Source organism: Centruroides vittatus, unplaced genomic scaffold (assembly GCF_030686945.1).
Source record: "Centruroides vittatus isolate TY-2023 unplaced genomic scaffold, ASM3068694v2 contig_875, whole genome shotgun sequence".
NCBI classification, from domain to species: Eukaryota; Metazoa; Arthropoda; class Arachnida; order Scorpiones; family Buthidae; genus Centruroides; species Centruroides vittatus.
Genome location: NW_027122567.1, coordinates 2,881,737 through 2,903,881, shown reverse-complemented (window position 1 = coordinate 2,903,881; position 22,145 = coordinate 2,881,737). Strand labels below are relative to the sequence as shown.

The window sequence follows — 22,145 nt, the reverse complement described above, 5'->3', positions numbered from 1 at the left end:
TTTAATAAAAAAAATCATCTCCCACACGATTACAGCTAGAAGTAACATTGTATATACTACTTACCTAATAGTGTATATACACTACTAAATAAAACTTCATTAGAACTTGTTATAAAGCTCAATAGCTTTATAACAAGTTCTAATGAAGTTTTATTTATGGCCATAAAATTCTGAAAGCAGTTAATTATTTTTAATGTTGATTGTAGCTGATATAATTTATTGCAACATTGTAAAATTACTTTTCAAATTTTTTCAAAATCACTATGTACTGTCAAGTCAACTGACAAGGTCTGATGCAACTATATTTAATTTAAAAATTTACTTGAGAATGTAATATGTTTATTACAAAATTTTAGAGCTACATTTAGTAGTAATTTCATATTAATTAGAATCAAATAGTAATTAATGTTATGTCATAAAAAAAGATGATTAATATTGAGTTATAAATGAATTACAGTAATATATTTTCCTAGTATAAATGTTAAAATATTTAATATATGAAACTAAAATAATGGGAAGTTAATAAGGATTTTTAAGATATTCAATGTTCATCTATTATAAAATGAAACTTATTTAACAAACAGAAATATGCTGAAATGTTTTACATTATTTATATCATATATCAGAATCAAGCATTTTGCACCATATATTTATGCAAAAGAAATAAAAGACTAAAAATATAAGAAAGAAAATTGTTCTGATTAGATTTTATTAATTTATGTTTAGATTATTTATTTCAGTATTAAAAATAAATATTAAATGCCAAATTGTTTGTTCTTGTTTAGTAAATCTAGTTAATACTCTGATCTGAATTATAATACATGATTTTAATGTCAGAACTCTTAACCAATTTTTGATGTGGATAGTGATCAAAAATATTAAATTAAAATTTGTAATATTATAATAATCAAATAAATTTTAAATATGTTTAACTGTCATATTGTTGTAATTGATTCTAAATTGTTTTTAAAGTAAAAAAACCTTAGTGCAAAGATTTGATTTTATCCTTATTAAAATATCATCCTTACTTATTTTTTATTGCTGACATTTGGTTTTATTTAGATTGTTATAAAAATGTGAGATCCCAAGCATGATTAATTAATTGAGTAATTAAATTGTGATGTAGTTAAATTTTTGAAATGCAAAAACCCCTCTCTCTTTCCCACTACCTGGCCTTTCCGGTGACTTCTGACCGATAGATTAAAGACGATCAAATAACCAAATAACCGTACAAATCGACAATTTTTATGATGTTTAGGATAACTGTTGATAATAAAGCTAAACATATGGTTATTAATGGGGAGAAATGTCAAAATTGGTTAAATTATGAGGTAAGAAGAGTCACAACACCTCAATGGTGATGTCTAAGAACTTCAAATTGGTTGCCTTATATGGCAAAAAGAGTCAGAACACCTGGCAAGAAAGTATCAACAATCTGGCCCACTCTGGGCAATGCAATGACACATCCTGACCTTAGACCACTGTAAATCAAAATCACTTGATTTGACTGACTCCGATGCTCAGGGAGAATAAAAAGGGCTTGAACTCGATCATCAGGGCAGACTCCAGCATAGAAGCAGCTCTACTTGCCAGCTCCATGACGCTCTATGGACCACTGATACTCAACTATACCACGATTGCTGATGATGTATGAATAGGATCCAGAAACATCAAGTTATCTTCACGAGGTATCGTAGTTAGAGTTGTACTTCCATTTGTAAACTCTCTCTCTCTTAGAAGTAGATATTAATGCGAAAACAGTATCCCTAGAACTGCATGATTGAGCGTATAAGTATTTAGCTGTACATTATAATTGGCTTTGTTTTTATATTAAATTGTTTGTTAACCTGTCAACCTGTCTATTCTGGAGAACCGAACATCTTGTCGACTTACCCGTGACTTCCCCACTCGACAAATAGCCCTCCTATTTAAAGCCATCTAGTGACACTTGAGTGACCTTCACCAGGCTGACACTGATTAAAGGGTTTAGAGTTTTTACCCTCTAACCCCCAGCATCTCTCAAAAATGTTGTTGAATTTCGATGTTGATATTATGCAGGAGTGATTTTAAATACATATTTATATGTTACAATTTTATTTAAACTGCTAGATTCTGTTAATCAAATGCAATCAAACCCTGGTATCTCCAATAATTAATCAAAACTACATTATTACGTTAATGTGTTGTAAAGTCAGTTTGTATCTATTGCCAAAACCTCAAGTGGTTTTCATCTTTTAAGCACTGTCTCTGACATTGTCAGAAACTTGGAATCTACTACTAAAAATTTTGCTCCCTTGAAACCATGTCTTTTTAGCTCTCTTGTAAAATTTTAGGAAATGCAGATATGAGGTTTTGATTGCCAACCAATGATCTTCAGCTTTGTACTGGGCCATATTCAGCTTGTAAACAAAATTGGACTGAAAAAGTTTTAAACAATTTAAAATCAATTTGGGAATGTTGATCATTTCTGAAAGTAATCAAAGAACAGTAATAAATGAATAATTTAAAACTGACTAAACAAAAAATGAATTCATGATGTGCACGCCAAAATAAAAACAATTTAATAAGAACTTTTTTTAATTGTTTTAACATTTTTAAAAATTTTTAAATTGAAGATGACTCAATGTGGAACTGAAAATGTGTGTTTGCCTCAATAAATGTTGATAAGAATCAAAAAATGTAATGTATGTTTATCATAATGATTGTGTCTAGTTTTATACACTTTCATGTTAAATCATTCTTTCAGATTTGTTAGTTTTATATCTGTAGATAGAGCATCACATTCTTAGAAGAGACTAAGATTATATTTATTGTTTAGAAAAAAATACCATGTATATAAACAAATTTATTTTATGAATTTTCAATTGAAATCTTACTTCTGAAAATCGCACATAAAAGGAGCGCATAAAAACAGGTTTGACTGTATATATATATACATAGTGCTCATTTTACAATTACAAGTAAGTTAACATTTTATTCTAAGTAAAAATATTTTCCTATAAATAAAAAGGATGAACATTTACTTGTTGCTTATGTTAATTATAAGAATCTAAAGGTTTAACTGTTTTATAGAGAAATTCATGATAATGGTGCCACACTTTAGTTCTAATTGCACAGCTTTCTACAAATAGGTAATCTGTATGCAGATATTGGGTACAATGTGTGTGATTTATACTGTGTTGGAAGTCTATTAATGAGTGGGATAAACAAATCTTGCCAATTTGATGAACCCTGCCAACGTCAATACATACAGCAATGAGCAAGCAGACAATTACCTCATCTATGGAAAGACATATATCAACACCAGTGTATTGGAATTGTTGATATTTATCTTGCTAGATGTTTGCAAATTAGATGTTAACTGCGGTCACCATTACCAGAGAGAGAGAGAGAGAGAGATACTATATCAGACATGGGCAAATGCGGCTCTTGCTGCAAGTGTTAATTTCTGTTTTTTATTATTATTTTTACAATTTTATTTTTATAATTTTGTGAAAATATGTTTATTAAAAAAATTCAATATTTGTTTTATATTATATTTATATTATATAATAAAATCACGCGCCTTACCATATTATCCGCCATAACGGTACAGAACTGCAGCTCCTATGCATTTTGCAAAACCTACATTTTGGCTCCCACTGAACTCTTGCTTGCCCACCCCTGTACTATATCATGCACATGGAGGACCAAAAGTTACAACCCAGAATGTCAAGTTTGAAGAGGAAGTCTTGGTTTATACTGTGTGATATTTACCCACTAACAGACATGAAATAGCAGCAAGTATGGATGATTCACAAATAAGTGTCTGGCAGGTCCTGTGCAAAGTATCTGCAGAAGGAGACTTCGCACAGGACCTGCCAGACACTTATTTGTGAATCATCCATACTTGCTGCTATTTCATGTCTGTTAGTGGGTAAATATAGATAAAATAGAAGCAATTTATTTCTGGATTCAGAAAGATTTACAATTTTTACAATAAAATCAATTTACATTTTACAGGTTGCAATAATAATACCTAATGAGTATTGATGTATTCACAAATAAAGGAAATAATAAATTTTTCACTTGTTTTGTGTTTGCAATCACTTCAATTTGTACAAAAACAATTCAGATAGAATTGTTTTTTAATTGTTGTAATGAATTATTTTTATTTGAATATTGTTAATTAATTTTTTTTTATATTAAGTATATATTTTTATATGTGCATGCTTGTATGTTTGTATATTTTTTTTTATAGGTAAAATTACTATGCGTAGGAATTTCTTTGAATTTAGAAGAACCAAATTTACTATGCCATTGAATTTTAACCTGAGAACGATCAAGGTGTAAGTTGGACAATCTTGAACAGTTAGAACCCTTGAAATTTATATGAACATTTCTTTTGACTGAGGAATTTGAATTTAGTGTTTTTAAATTATTTAATAAATTTTTTAAAATACATTTTTGCTGAATTAGCAATTAACATCTGACTTGAATAGTTCAGTAAAATTTTAGTTTGTAGTTCGATTGTCTCATTTGGAATTGACGTAGGCTGTTTTTTTCAATCTCTGATGGTCCATAAAAAAAAAGACAAATGTAAATAACAAAATGAATTTATTACCATAAGTTAGCTACAAATCTGGTTATTTTTCAACATAATCACCATCAAGATTGAGGCATTTGTCATATCTGTGGATGATCTTTTCCATCCCCTCTTCATAGAATGTTGCCGCCAATGACTTGAGGTGGGCCCTAACGTTGTTTTGAAGATTGTCATTAGTGTTGAATCTGTGCCCTCCTGGCCACTTTTTCTGTTCAAGAAAGAGGTGGAAGTCACTTGGCATTAAATTGGGGCTATACGCTGGGTGTTTAAAGGTGGTGAAGACTTCCACCCAGCTTGGAACTTTTTAATGTGTGAAGATTTCCACCTCTTTCCTGAACTGAAAATGCGGCTAGGAGGGCAGAGGTTTGAGACTAATGACAATCTTCAAAACAACGTTGTTAAGGCTATCTCAATTCACTGGCGGCAATTATAAGTTTGTTTTCAAATTCAATAGAATTATTTTTAAAAATAAAATTAAACAATATAATATTGAGATTAAATTGATTAGCCCAATTAAATATGACTATAATAAATTGGAGGGCTTATCACATCAGGGAATGACTGGAAGAAAGTATACTGATTGCATATAATTAAAGGCTACTTTGTAAAAAATTTAGTATAGGGTAGATGTACCAGTTTTGGCCAGAACTGGTACTACACTGGCCAAAACTGGTACATCTACCCTACTTTGTTCCAGTCATTCCTGGATGTGATAATCCCTCCAGTTTATTATAGTCATATTTAATTGGGCTAATGAATTTAATCTCAGTTTACATTGTGGACTAGAAGCATTATTTAATAATAAAATAGTAACATTACCACATATTGTACAATATGGTATATTATTGAAATGAGGTGAATTGTAAGTTTCTGCATCAGAATCAAGATGAATATTTGCAGATGATCTGTAGAATACAAAGTGGAATTAATTTTTTATACTTTTGTTTTTTGTGTAAACTTAAAGATAATTTAAAAATTCTTTTGTATGATAATTTTGTCTTAAATTATCAAATCATTCTTTAAAAATTACTTTTAACAAACAATAATAATTTTTAGATCATGTTTTACTGATGTTTTCAAGAACATTGAAAATTTCAGTTTTTTAATGTCTGTAAGCATTTCTTATAATAAAAATAATTTGCTTTAGTTTTGATATTTCTATACTGTAGTTGAGTAAATATAACTATGGAAGAAAACAATGTTTTATCATGTAACTTTTATTTAGATATCAGTTTACTTTTTAAAATTAAACAATTCTAATACATTTTAAATATGTTGTTTAGATTAATTTTATTTTTTTTCTTTAATAATAATAATAATAATAATAATAATAATAATAATTTCTCTCCCGTGGTCACCACCTGGGCGTGGTGGGAGAGCCCAGTAATTTTACTGATCCATAGGGCAATGCAGGCTGCAGCACAAGCTCCTGGTAGGGACACCCATGCCAGTAAGGCCTATGGGGAAAAATGAAGCTAAGAGTGACCACACCCACATTCTGTGGAGATATTTATTATGGTGATAACTAGATCAAAGTGTGATACCGGCTCGGACGTCGCCTGGGTTAACAAGGTCCGCGTTCGTGGGTTAGGCAGAGGCTCATGTTCGAAAAATAGGCCACAGTCTCCCTTGGTTACTGGTGGCGAAAGCAGCACCGGCCCAAGCATGGCTACTGCAATGCCCTCAACAGATGTGAGGAACCAACCCAGCCTTGGTGTTTCTGTGGCAATGCATCCACAGACCACAAAGGCTGGAAAACCACGCCAACGGATGAAATGGACAGTAGAAATGAACGAGTTTATCATCCGTACTTATTACACGATCACAAAACTTGAAACAAACATGACAGCATACAGACAACAACTACACCATAAATTCACACGAACAATATCCTCACCTCACTGTCACTGAACAAAGGGTTGTTGATCAAAAAAGAACAATTATACACAACAACCTTATTCCACAAACAACACTTGAACTTATCAAACAACAGGTGGCTGATCAAATACATCAACAGACAGAAACATCTAACATTAATGAAGATCATGTAACCTGTCAGGATAATCCAGCAACAAGCATTGATAATAACACACATACAACAATTACCACTAATGATACTACAGACACTTCCTCGTCCATCACTGATAACATAGACATAGATTTAGTTAATACACTCTCACTTTTATTTCAGGAAACACTCACTAAATATACAGGCACAGATCCCACACAACGACCACGAATACCAAAAATCAACACGTCAAAGGAAGTAGGAAAAACACTAAATTATGTAAACACTCACTTACTACCACACTACATTCATTCAATTTCTACACTCGCAGACATTCATACATTAGTTTATGCTGGGGCAGTCACAGTAGTGACACACCATGGACTGAAAGTACAGTCACAGACAAATACACAGAAAACACAATACTATCACAAGCCTGCCTGGCAGAGAAGAATAGAAATACAAATAAATGACATTAGACAGCAATTAGGCAGGCTGACACAATACACTAAAAGCAACATAACACCCAAATTAAGGAAACAGCTCAAAAACATTTTCAAGAAAATAAAAACGCATACAAAACATGAACATCACAACACACACATTACAGAATACATTGATACACTAAAACAAAAACTTGCTGCCAAAGCACGTAGACTCAAACGTTACAAAACATGTACACTACGAAAACAACAAAATAAATTATTTACAAACAATGAAAAACTCTTTTACAGACAAATTAATAACAAAGCAAACACTGATACACAGCACAGTGGCACACCAACAGAAGAAGAACTCACAACATATTGGTCTTCTCTTTGGTCCAGTGCTGTCACGCATAATGCTGATGCAGGCTGGATCGAGGAGGAGAACAGAAACTTGCACAACATACCAACTATGCCCTGTGTTGAAATAAACATACACGATTTCCAATACACTGTTAACAGAACACACAACTGGAAGACACCTGGTGTAGACAACATTCACAATTTCTGGTACAAAAAGTTTACATCACTGCACCAGGAACTAGCTAAACACCTAACACACATCATCATCAATCCACAAGACATGCCAAATTTTCTTACTCAGGGCATCACCTACATGAAACCTAAAAACAACAATACCACAGACCCCACACAATACAGACCAATTACATGTCTTCCAACACACTACAAATTATTGACATCCTGTATTGCAAACAAAATATACAAACATATTGAAGAACACGACATTCTAACAGAACAACAAAAAGGTTGTCGTAGAAATCACAAGGGATGCAAAGAACAGTTACTCATAGATTCAGTCATTCTACGGCAAGCACACAAACAACACAGAAACATACACATGGCTTATATAGACTACAGAAAAGCATTCGACAGTGTTCCACACAGTTGGCTGCTACATATTCTACACATGTACAAAATACATCCATCACTCATTACATTCTTCCAAAACACTATGCAGCACTGGAGAACAACACTACATCTCAGTGTTAGTAACACTTCCATACAAACAAAGCAAATTCTTATTAGGCGAGGAATTTTTCAAGGAGATTCCTTGAGTCCTCTCTGGTTCTGCCTAGCCCTGAATCCATTATCAAACATGTTAAACAACATGCAATATGGTTACAATATCAGACATGAAAAAACAACACAGTTTACACTGTCACATCTCATGTACATGGATGACATAAAACTTTATGCATTCACACAAAAACAACTTCATCAACTCTTACAAATCACACATTCATACACCAAGGACATACAAATGGAATTTGGCCTAGATAAATGCAAAACACTTCACATAGAAAAAGGAATCCTGAAGAAAGAAGATTTTGCACTTGGAAATGGAGACATTATTGAATCCATGGAAGAGGGCGAAGTTCTACAAGTATTTAGGATTCCAACAGGCCAAACTAACAGAACATGCACAAATAAAGCAAAGATTAATTAAAGAATACCAAAGTAGGTTAAATGCTATTCTCAGAACACAGTTAAATGCAAAACATACAGTTAAAGCAATAAACACACATGTCATCCCAGTACTCACATATTCTTTTGGAGTTATACATTGGACTCACACAGATCTTGAGCAACTCAAAAGGAAAACAAGAACAACACTTACTAAGCATAAACAACATCATCCTAAATCCGCCACAGAAAGATTAACCCTTCCACGTAAAGATGGCGGACATGGCCTGATTGACATAGTTAACCTTCACTACAAACAAATACAGTCACTGCGAGAGTTTTTCTACAAAAAACAAGAAACATCACAATTACATAAAGCAGTAACTCTAGCAGACTCGAATAACACACCATTAAACTTACACTCACATCATATGGACACAACACAACATATAAAAAGCATAGACACCATTAAGCAATTGTGGGCTCGAAAGGCACTCCATGGCAGGCATCCTTATGATCTGGCCCAGGATTTTGTTGACAAAACTGCGTCAAACAGCTGGTTAGCTTGGGGATTCCTCTTTGGGGAGACGGAAGGATTCATGATCGCCATACAGGATCAGGTCATAAATACTAAAAACTACAGAAAACACATACTCAAAGATGCAACACTCACAAATGACACGTGCAGAAAATGTCACATCATGCCAGAAACTATACAACACATCACTTCTGGTTGCAAGCTCTTGGCACAGACAGATTATTTACACAGACATAATCAAGTAGCAAATATAATACACCAAGAGCTTGCAAAGAAACACAAATTAGTAGACATCCACAAACCATACTACAAATACATTTCGCAGACAGTATTGGAAAACAACACGCACAAAATGTACTACGACAGAGCCATAATCACAGATAAAACAATTTATCACAACAGACCAGACATCACACTCATTGACAAACACAATAAAATCACATACATTATAGACATATCCATTCCAAACACTCACAATATACAAAACGCATGCACTGAAAAAATTAGCAAGTACACAGAACTCGCCCAGGAAATAAGGCATCTGTGGAGGATGGATAAGGTGCTTATTGTACCTGTTGTTCTCTCCTCTACAGGTGTCATACCACACACACTACACAAAAGCCTGGGCACATTACAATTGAGTAGAAACACATACATCACACTACAGAAGGCCACTATATTGAATACATGTCATATTGTGAGAAAATTCCTGAATACAGACACACACACACTGATACACTTCTTTAATTTCTGTTTTGGTTACTATGCCTTGACTTTGGTCCGGCATAGTACACAGCCACCGGTGTTAACCGAGTATATCTCACTTAACCCAACATAATAATTTAATAAGAATTTAAGAATATTAATTTTATAACTTTCTGCTTAGTACCAAGTATACCGGCTCTTAGATTACTAAATTCTAGAATTGTTTTACTATTTTATATATCTTAATCTGCACAAAAACTTTTTCAAATGATTGAGTCACAATTATTAAAGTTTTAAATATAATTTTAAGAATATAAAAAATTCTCAAAATATTTTTGAGAATTTTAATTAACTTTTAAAATGAATAATTTTAAAAACTGATACTGATCTAATGTTATAAAATATTATTTTATTGTTTCTGAAGAATTATTTTAACAATATTTTTCTTATTAGTCATCTAAAGATACTGTAATTACATTGAAAATGTCTATAAAAAAATAAAGCTTGGTTATTAGATACTTGCCTGAATATAGGACTGGATCATTTCATATTTTTGTTTTTGAAAGAATGGTAGTTTTATAAAATATTTTTGGTTGCTATATTTTATAAAAGTATAATTTACCTGTTTTTTTTTTTTTTAATATAACTGAAGTTTCTTATAGCTAAAATTTCTAGTATAAAGCAGTCTTGTTTTATGCAGAATTGATATTTATGGATTCATGTCTTTGCAAATGCTTAGTGTTAACCATTAAATGTAAAAGGAAAATTCTGACTATTAATACATAAACTGACTATTATGAAGTTTAGTATATATAGTAAAAATAAAAACATTTTAAACATGTTTTTTGTTAATTGTAAGTGGTTACATAAGTGTTTTGGCAATTATCTAGGACTATTTGTAGTACAACATAAATTTCTTGAATCCTGTTTTATGCAGGACCTGCTGATATGCAGCCACCACTATAAAACTAGATTTTACACAATAAATGAAGTGTGCAATGGCATAATGTTGTAAATGCCAAAAAAAAAAAAAAAAGAAACTCTTCAGGAGAGGTAAAAGAACAGTTTCTAGTAAATGAATTTATTTCAATTTTACAATAAATTGTGGTAAAAAACTCACTAGGTTACAAATTCTCTGGAGTATCAAAATGATGTAAATATAAGCTGCAACATTTTAAGCACCAAAAGTCATGTAACTTGTACTCTGGCACTTTAAATGTTATGGCTTCACATAAATTCAACTTCAAAATATATCCACTTACAGTGCCATTATTGCCACAATATTTTTTTTTTTGCAGCAGAAACATTGCATTTAGAATTCAATTCTTCAATAAAATGTATTTAGTGAAAAATGGCATTTACAACATCATGGCATTGCATGCATCAAATATTGAAAATATGTAAAATGTCATTAGTATTTATGAATTTTAAACTAACTATGATATAGTATTAAGGTTAGTAATTTAAAATTTTCATAATAATAATAATAATAATAATAATAATAATATGACCTTTTTTCATTACCTTAGTACTAGATGGTGGGAGAGCCCAGTAATTTTACTGATCCATAGGGCAATGCAGGCTGGAGCATAAGCTCCTGGTAGGGACACCCATGCCAGTAAGGTCTATGGGGAGAAATGAAGCTAAGAGTGACCACGCCCACATTCTGTGGAGATATTCATCATGGTAATAACTAGATCAAAGTGTGATACCGGCTCGGACGTCGCCCGGGTTAACAAGGTCCGCGTTCGTGGGTTAGGCAGAGGCTCACGTTCGAAAAATAGGTCACAGTCTCCCTTGGTGACCGGTGGCGAAAGCAGCACCGGCCCAAGCATGGCTACTGCAATGCCCTCAACAGATGTGAGGAACCAACCCAGCCTTGGTGTTTCTGTGGCAATGCATCCACAGACCACAAAGGCTGGAAAACCACGCCAACGGATGAAATGGACAGTAGAAATGAACGAGTTTATCATCCGTACTTATTACACCATCACAAAACTCGAAACAAACATGACAGCATACAGACAACAACTACACCATAGATTCACACAACAGTATCCTCATCTCACTGTCACCGAACAAAGGGTTGTTGATCAAAAAAGAACAATTATACACAACAACCTTATTCCACAAACAACACTTGAACTTATCAAACAACAGGTTGCTGATCAAATACATCAACAGACAGAAACATCTAACATTAATGAAGATCATGTAACCTGTCAGGATAATCCAGCAACAAGCATTGATAATAACACACATACAACAATTACCACTAATGATACTACAGACACTTCCTCATCCATCACTGATAACATAGACTTGGATTTAGTTAATACGCTCTCACTTATATTTCAGGAAACACTCACTAAATATACAGGTACAGATCCCACACAACGACCACGAATACCAAAAATCAACACGTCAAAGGAAGTAGGAAAAACACTAAATTATGTAAACACTCACTTACTACCACACTACATTCATTCAATTTCTACACTCGCAGACATTCATACATTAGTTTATGCTGGGGCAGTCACAGTAGTGACACACCATGGACTGAAAGTACAATCACAGACAAATACACAGAAAACACAATTCTATCACAAGCCTGCCTGGCAGAGAAGAATAGAAACACAAATAAATGACATTAGACAGCAATTAGGCAGGCTAACACAATACACTAAAAACAACATAACACCCAAATTAAGGAAACAGCTCAAAAACATTTTCAAGAAAATAAAAACACACACAAAACATGAACATCACAACACACGCATTACAGAATACATTGATACACTAAAACAAAAACTTGCTGCCAAAGCACGTAGACTCAAACGATACAAAACATGTACACTACGAAAACAACAAAATAAATTATTTACAAACAATGAAAAACTCTTTTACAGACAAATCAATAACAAAGCAAACACTGATACACAGCACAGTGGCACACCAACAGAAGAAGAACTCACAACATATTGGTCTTCTCTTTGGTCCAGTGCTGTCACGCACAATGCTGATGCAGGCTGGATCGAGGAGGAGAACAGAAACTTGCACAACATACCAACTATGCCCTGTGTTGAAATAAACATACATGATTTCCAATACACTGTTAACAGAACACACAACTGGAAGACACCTGGTGTAGACAACATTCACAATTTCTGGTACAAAAAGTTCACATCACTGCACCAGGAACTAGCTAAACATCTAACACACATCATCATCAATCCACAAGACATGCCAAATTTTTTTACTCAGGGCATCACCTACATGAAACCTAAAAACAACAATACCACAGACCCCACACAATACAGACCAATTACATGTCTTCCAACACTCTACAAATTATTGACATCCTGTATTGCAAACAAAATATACAAACATGTTGAAGAACACGACATTCTAACAGAACAACAAAAAGGTTGTCGTAGAAACCACAGGGGATGCAAAGAACAGTTACTCATAGATTCAGTCATTCTACGGCAAGCACACAGACAACACAGAAACATACACATGGCATATATAGACTACAGAAAAGCATTCGACAGTGTTCCACACAGTTGGCTGCTACATATCCTACACATGTACAAAATACATCCATCACTCATTGCATTCTTTCAAAACACTATGCAGCACTGGAGAACAACACTACATCTCAGGGTTAGTAACACTTCCATACAAACAAACCAAATTTTTATTAGGCGAGGAATTTTTCAAGGAGATTCCTTGAGTCCTCTCTGGTTCTGCTTAGCCCTGAACCCATTATCCAACATGTTAAACAACACGCAATATGGTTACAATATTAGACACAAAAAAAACAACACAGTTTACACTGTCACATCTCATGTACATGGATGACATAAAACTTTATGCATCCACACAAAAACAACTTCATCAACTCCTACAAATCACACATTCATACACCAAGGACATACAAATGGAATTTGGCCTAGATAAATGCAAAACAGTTCACATAGAAAAAGGAATCCTGAAGAAAGAAGATTTTGCACTTGGAAATGGAGACATTATTGAATCCATGGAAGAGGGCGAGTTCTACAAGTATTTAGGATTCCAACAGGCCAAACTAACAGAACATACACAAATAAAGCAAAGATTAATTAAAGAATACCAAAGTAGGTTAAATGCTATTCTCAGAACACAATTAAATGCAAAACACACAGTTAAAGCAATAAACACATATGTCATCCCAGTACTCACATATTCTTTTGGAGTTATACATTGGACTCACACAGATCTTGAGCAACTCCAAAGGAAAACAAGAACAACACTTACTAAGCATAAACAACATCATCCTAAATCCGCCACAGAAAGATTAACCCTTCCACGTAAAGATGGCGGACGTGGCCTGATTGACATAGTTAACCTTCACTACAAACAAATACAGTCACTGCGAGAGTTTTTTCTACAAAAAACAAGAAACATCACAATTACATAAAGCAGTAACTCTAGCAGACTCGAATAACACACCATTAAACTTACACTCACATCATAAGGACACAACACAACATATAAAAAGCATAGACACCATTAAGCAATCGTGGGCTCGAAAGGCACTCCATGGCAGGCATCCTTATGATCTGGCCCAGGATTTTGTTGACAAAACTGCGTCAAACAGCTGGTTAGCTTGGGGATTCCTCTTTGGGGAGACGGAAGGATTCATGATCGCCATACAGGATCAGGTCATAAATACTAAAAACTACAGAAAACACATACTCAAAGATGCAACACTCACAAATGACACATGCAGAAAATGTCACATCATACCAGAAACTATACAACACATCACCTCTGGTTGCAAGCTCTTGGCACAAACAGATTATTTACACAGACATAATCAAGTAGCAAATATAATACACCAAGAGCTTGCAAAGAAACACAAATTAGTAGACATCCACGAACCATACTACAAATACATTCCACAGACAGTATTGGAAAACAACACGCACAAAATGTACTACGACAGAGCCATAATCACAGATAAAACAATTTATCACAACAGACCAGACATCACACTCATTGACAAACACAATAAAATCACATACATTATAGACATATCCATTCCAAACACTCACAATATACAAAACGCATGCACTGAAAAAATTAGCAAGTACACAGAACTCGCCCAGGAAATAAGGCATCTGTGGAGGATGGATAGGGTGCTTATTGTACCTGTTGTTCTCTCCTCTACAGGTGTCATACCACACACACTACACAAAAGCCTGGGCACATTAGAATTGAATAGAAACACATATATCACTCTACAGAAGGCCACTATATTGAATACATGTCATATTGTGAGAAAATTCCTGAATACAGACACACACACTGATACACTTCTTTAATTTCTGTTTTGGTTACTATGCCTTGACTTTGGTCCGGCATAGTACTTAGCCACCGGTGTTAACCGAGTATATCTAGCTTAACCCAACATAATAATAATAATAATAATATGACCTTTTTTCATTATTATTATTAACTAGATATTTTTTGTAATTTTTAGGGAATAAAAAGAATGTCCCATTCTGGATCTACAGCTAGTTCTGTAAAACGTCATATTAGTGGAACTTCTAATCAATGGTCAGAAACACCTGAAATGCCAAGTGATATTTCACAACATTCATTATCATCCCATCATCATCATAATTATGATCCTGAATGGGAGGCCAAGGAAGAACTGAGATTGAGAGAGTTAGAAGAAGCACGTGCTAGAGCTGCTCAGATGGAAAAAACAATGAGATGGTGGTCCGATTGTACTGCTAATTGGAGGGAGAAATGGAGCAAAGTAAGAACTGAGAGGAATAAAGTTAGAGAAGAGGCTAGAGTTCTTAGAGGTAAATTAGAAGCAGTTATGAAAGAATGCAATACACTGAAACGTGAGAAACAAGATTTGGAAACAGAAGTGGATCGACTTCGAAAAGAAATGAAAATTTTAGGTGCCAAATTAGGTCAGAATGAAAAAAAGAATGATGTTCCTTATGTGACAGGACAAATTGGAGAAAGAGTTGCTGCAGAGAGAGATATAAGTCCAGCTGAAAAGTTATCAATAAATAATGAAGGATCAATATCAATTAGACCTACAAATTTAGATAATTTATCTAATAAAAGTGGGCAAAATGCAACAGATGTTGGCCAACATACAAACGAAGATTTAGAATTTTTAGATAAATTATTGCAACAGAAAAACAATAGTGAGGTTAATTCTGTGACGAGTAGTAATATTTCTTCCATAAATGATAAAAAGAGCAAATCTCAAAGGGGAATAGATGAAGTTACAAGTCCTATACAAGAATTGACTGAACAGAAAATTGCAATGTTACAATTACGATTGGATGAGGCATCAAAAACTATTTCAATTGAAAGGCAGTATGTTAATTTCTTTACTTTAGTATATAAAAAACATAGTCATAAACATCTAAAAAATTTTAAAGAATAGTAGATTTATTATAGAATTTTGCAATTGTTTTATTATTATTTTTGTTAAATGAATTATTCAGGCCTCTCGTTTTTGTAATATGCTTTATTACGAGTTAGATAAAGACAAAACTAGTAAATTACATTATTTAAGTTACACAACATAAACTTCTATCCTACAGAATGCAGTTCTTAGCAGGAAGCAGGTTGAGATCACATACACAATTTAGTTTATTGCCTTCCTGTAATTGTATGCTGACATCATATGAAATTTTTTAAGTCTCAACAATTTTAATATTTAACTTTTTTTTTATATTTTGCTTGATTATATTGCAGATATTAAAAATTAAGTTAGTGTCTTTGTAAAAAGAAGAAAAATTAGTAAAATCATTTTTATTTATAATTGAATATAAAATATTTAACTTTTATTAGCACATTCTCATAAAATTGATCATTCTGAATTTTTATTCAATAAAAAAAAAAAAAAAGATACAAAAATTATTTATATTTAATAATAATAACAGCTGACATGTATTAACCAAGATACAGTTTACATATGATAGTAATTATGATATAAAAAAATAGAAATTTATTTGTTGAACAATCTGATATTTTCCTGTTTTAATTTTTTGAAATCATTTCCTGATATTTATTGTGTTCTCTATCAGATAGCTTTATTTTACTAATCACAGATTTTAATAAAGATATTTGATTAATAATTTAAAAATTTTAGCAATAAAAGCAGCAATTTGTGTTTTTTAAATACTATGTACAATTAAATAACATTTTATAACTATTTATATTTAGATGATGATAAATTTGCATTTAAATATTTTTTAAAGTTTTTTTATTTAAAAACACAAAAATATTTACTAAAGAAATTTAATATTTTTAAAATGCAAGATAAATAAGCAAGCCAGTTTCATTCCATATGTTTGTATTTGACTGTGAATGATTAATAGTTTTTTGGAGTATATTTTTAAATTATCTTATAATGACGTTGGTATAATTTTTTATAGACTATTAAATAGAAAAATTATTTCTTCCAAAAATTTGTAGAGAGAAGAGCAAATTAATGAAAACTATGGAAAAATTACAGACAGAATTGAGTCAGTTGAGGGATAAATATGAGAATTTGAAGAAATCAAGGCAGGATACTTTAAAAGAAGTAAGTATAAATAAAAAAATATTTTTTGAAACTACATTTCACAAAATAAAAATTAACAGATGTGCAGAATATTTTCAGGATCAAAAATTTTTCCTGAAACATACACAAAATTCCTCTGAAAATTATTGCATACTAGTATACAAAATAAAGCAATGATTTACAAATAAGCTTATAATTATTACTACAGAGTTTGGAAAATGCCGATTAAATCATACAATAATTAAATAGGCCTAATGTGTAATTTACCATCCAATACTAAACATAAATTAATGTAAAAAGTTTTTAATTAAAAGAATGTTTTAATTTAGGCACATGTTATTATCATAGGATAATACATAAATAATTGAGTTGTTCCAAACAACAATATCCCAAGTCTGAAAACTCATATTTAACAGCGATGAATTTTTTAAAACAGTTTTATTTAGTTACTCAACATCAACTTGTTATCCACAGTACAGTGGCCAGATATATACAGTGTGGCAATGACTTAATTCATTTCTGATTGGCTGCCCCATACTCCTTCCAGTTTCATATTGTTACCTGCTTGTGTGTGTTGAAAGTCATTCACTAATTCATTTTGTGCATTAATTAATAAAAAGTAGTTATTGAAATTGGCATTTTATTTATCTTGGTAAACATATTCTTTATTTATAAATTAAGAATAGTCTAAATGGGATTAATAATAATAATAATAATAATTAGCTTTTTTGTTTGTTTTTAAACTGTACTACTCAGCTTACGAGACCCATAAAAAACAGACTAATCACACTTTGGTTACTAATTTCTTGACATGTATATTACTACTAGTAAGGCAAAATGCATTTTGACTGTATGGTCCACTTCAGTTAGTTATAATAACAACGTAATTATTATTAAATTCATTTGTTTTTAGCAAGTATTAAAATGCAATTGTTAAAATAATAGATTTAATATGATTATGGTGTTCTGACAACTCTAATGCTTTTACAGAATACATACTATAAAAATTTTTAAAGAATAGGGTGGCCGAATATAAACAACCCTAAAATTTATTCATCAATGATCTGATGTGCATTCCTTAATTCTTTAATACATATACATAATTATGCATTATGCAGTATTGTTAAGGGTTTCAGACATTCCAAATACATGAAGCTTTTATCATTATATGGGTATAAGTTATTTAAATTTAACTACTGTTAAAAAAATCCAGCAATGAGTTACTTAACTTTCCTGGCAACATTTAAAACTGCATGTGTAATACCATCTGTTAAGATATTTTATTATTTAGATGTAGTTAGAAGATAGATATAGATTATTTAGATCTAGTCATCAGAAGATATCATACAATACTAATTTTTAAAAACTTTCTGTATTTTTGATTATAAAATGGCAAAAAGCTTAATTTCCAGGGTAGGGATGAGTTTTATAAAAAAATTTGTAAATGCTAATAACGAGCAACGTCATTAAGTCAGACCCTACTGGAGATATGATACATGGCTCCCTTTATCTCCCTACCCCATCAACTTTTAACCACCAAAATTTAATAGCATAAATTCCCAAATACACAAACCTTCCTGCAAAATTTCAGAAATTATCAATAAAAGACAAAGGAGTTAAGCTTTGAAGAGAATGAACAAAATTGTACCCCTCCCATACACAGTGTTCATACATACAGAAAAACTGCCTTTTTTCATTTCTTGGTGTTTCGAGGTCTTTTTTAGTCCAAAATTGTAAAAATCTTGGGGAGAATCATTTTTGATCGATTGCTCTCTGTTATATGTAACAAAGCCAGGAAAGTAAAAGCTTCAAAATTAAACTAGATCTTGTGAAAATTGCTTAAACTCAATTGGAAGATTGCATCCATATGGATTTCTGTACGAAAGGTTGACAAGAATCAAATGTTTTAAAGAAAATACTCTCTTTTTCTGCAATGAAGAGAGATTTTAATTTCATCATTCAACTAGAAGAAATATTTCAAAATTATTATGAAATTGTATCAAAACAAAATTTAAATTTAAAGACATTTGTTAAAACTAAACTGAAAGAAGTTAAAATATTTCAAATTACACAAGATTACTTCTGCTATTAATAAGATATACCTTACTTTTAACAAAATGTATAACCTGCCTTTCACTCTTGACTTCAGTATCACTAGAGTTTGCCTGAGCTTTCCATCTTTTTTTGAGGAAATTAAATATTTTGAATGGCTAATTTATTACAAGTATTTCAATAGTCTTACGTGAGATAGCAGACCCGATTTTGCCCTAAATCTAGGAAATTCTTAACGTATTTCTCCATTGTGATTGTTAAGAAAACATCACACGGAAAATGGATCAAATTTCATCAAACGGTGGACATCCCCAGAGCATAGAAGAGCTCTACCCACCAGCTACCTGACAGCCTACAGTTCAGATCCACGATCAAGTTCGAGGATGGACATCTCCAGGGTGGACATCCTCAGGCCCACAGAAGCAGGCGACACCAGTCTCCTGTCTTGCCATATTCAGCAGACATCCCCAGGGCCATAGAAAATGATGGCTAGACTCGCCATTATCCAGGCAGAGACCCCCAGCCATAAGGAATTCTGGCTAGACTTGCCATATGACGATACCATGTGTGCCTCCACAGCTATAAAGACAAAAATTTTCTCTCGGCGGTATTTTGATAGCCCATGTGTAAACTCTAGCTCTCACCTTAAACATAGCTAGGACAGGAAAGCATCTCGTGAGCAACATACTTAGTTGTCTAGTCATGCAGCTTTAGTTGTGTATTTCGTAGTATTTATAATATTAGATTCAGATATATATTAAATTTTTGTTGTGTTTTAATCTGGCTGCCTGTCTTACTCAAGAACGGACACCCTATCGACTTACTCTCCATGCTCCCCACTTGATTGTTTTAAGATCCTCCTATTAAGCCATCCAGCGACACAGTGAGTGGGTTTTACCAGCTCGACGACTGGAGGGCTTGCCCTTGTCGTATCTCACGCTTATCTATTAAGATTGGCTCTCACTCCAAATTTCATCAAGAAAAGTTTGCTTATTTACTTATGTTTTTACTCTGTTTTTTTGCTTAAATTTAACCCAATGATTTTTTTTATATCATATTTTGCAAAACTAATAATTTTGATAAATTTTTGTATCTTGAACTTCCTGTTTTTGAAATGAAATGTAAAAAAATCGTTGTATCACTTTTAAGATTTGTTGTTTGTTTTTTTTATATATGTTTTGTAGGGAATGGAAATCAAATGTCTAATCAGACTTTTCCTGTAAATTTAACAAAAAAAAAAAAAAAAATTCTAATTGTCACAATCTACATGAAATAATTATGGAAAATATTTAATTTTTAGATTAAAAATAAGCTCTAAAAAAGCTTAAAAAACAATATCTTTTAGTAGTAAATCTATTGCTTTCTGTGCAAAGTTTATGTAAACTTTGTTATAGATTTGCTACTTATGAGTATCTTTTTATAATATCGATGTTTAATATGACTTAATCAGACACTTTACTACATTTTTAACGATTTTTCTGATGTAAAATATTTTTTGCATTTTATGATATATGTATGTTACTGTAATAATGCTTATTAAAATGTAATACAGGTAGGCCTCCTACAACGCGGTAGATACGTTCCTTGAAAATACCGCAATGTGGGAAAATGCATTATAGGAGACACCAACTTAATACAAAAAGTGGGATTCAGTTCTAAAAAGCTGCCTTTTATGGTGTAACATTTTCATCATTTTTTAAATTTATGTACATAAAAAGCTTAAATAAAATTCAACATCATATAAAAACTAAAAAGATTATGATTTCAAGTCAAAATCAAAAAGAAACATAATGTTATGCTCACAAATTGTCCTCATCGTCACTTATTATAGTTGTTTGAGAATGTTTGACTGGCCTTATTTCAAGATCTGAGCTTGTTTCATCAAGTTCCACTGCGCTTATGTGATCCATTGCGATTTTTCTGTTATGTGAAAGATAATTCGTTTCTAAATACCCTAAACCGCGTTGTAAAAGTACCTTGTTGTAAGAAAATTTCTGCGTTTTCCAACTGCATTGGAGTGAAAACACATTGTAAAGGTACTGTGTTGTAGAAGGCCTACCTGTATTTAATTTTTTGAGAAATATTTGTAAACAATCTAGCCTTAATTTTTTTTTTATTTAAAAATTGAATTTTTAATAAATATAATAATTTGATTTTTGACTTTAAAAATCAAAACTTTTCATTCAAATGTCATTCAGAGAAATCCAGAATGGAAAGAATATAGTGCACATATGTTGCATGGCCAAACTGTATATACCTAGCCACTGTAATCTACTGATTTATAGACCATAGACCACCTATATTGTGTTATTAGTGAGGTTGCAGTCGAAGTTTTCATCTCGAAAACATGAACATTGAATGCTGCTATCTTGTAAGCAGCACTCGATGTTTGACGTTCACGTTTTAGAGATGAAAACTTTGGCTGCAACCTTGCTATTCAGTAAATATTTATCGTCATGTGTGATGCTATTGATGAAATAGTTTGGTTTTTGAGGTGGTGACTTGTGATTATGTGTAATGATCAATTAAATAAGTATTCTGACACATTTAAAAAAAAAAATATTATCCAAATAACAATGATGATATAAAATGGTAATGAATCAGTTTAACACATTACTCTCCTTGGTCAAAGTCATCTTCATCAATGAAGTAAGACCCCAGCAAACTTTCAATAAATGAAACTATGTTTGGTTGTAAATAATGTTTCATCAAATCAGTGAGTTTCTTTTGCTTTATAGGCAGAGGATTCTTGTAACATTTTT

The 22,145-nt window shown here is 32.1% G+C and overlaps 1 protein-coding gene across 5 annotated transcripts in view; it reads left to right on the top strand.

Annotated features, from left to right (window-relative positions):
• LOC136983014 (coiled-coil domain-containing protein 102A-like) overlaps positions 1-22,145 on the top strand; it is a 45,215-nt gene that overhangs the window by 4,993 nt on the left and 18,077 nt on the right. For 4 of the 5 annotated variants that reach the window (XM_067279618.1, XM_067279617.1, XM_067279616.1 and 1 more), the window contains exons 2-3: positions 15,274-16,136; positions 17,244-17,352. In XM_067279618.1, coding sequence (XP_067135719.1) covers positions 15,286-16,136; positions 17,244-17,352 — 960 coding nt within the window. In that variant the 5' untranslated portion in view covers positions 15,274-15,285. Of the gene's footprint in view, positions 1-4,240; positions 4,329-15,273; positions 16,137-17,243; positions 17,353-22,145 lie in introns of all 5 variants that reach the window. The other variant, XM_067279615.1, reaches the window with a different exon arrangement.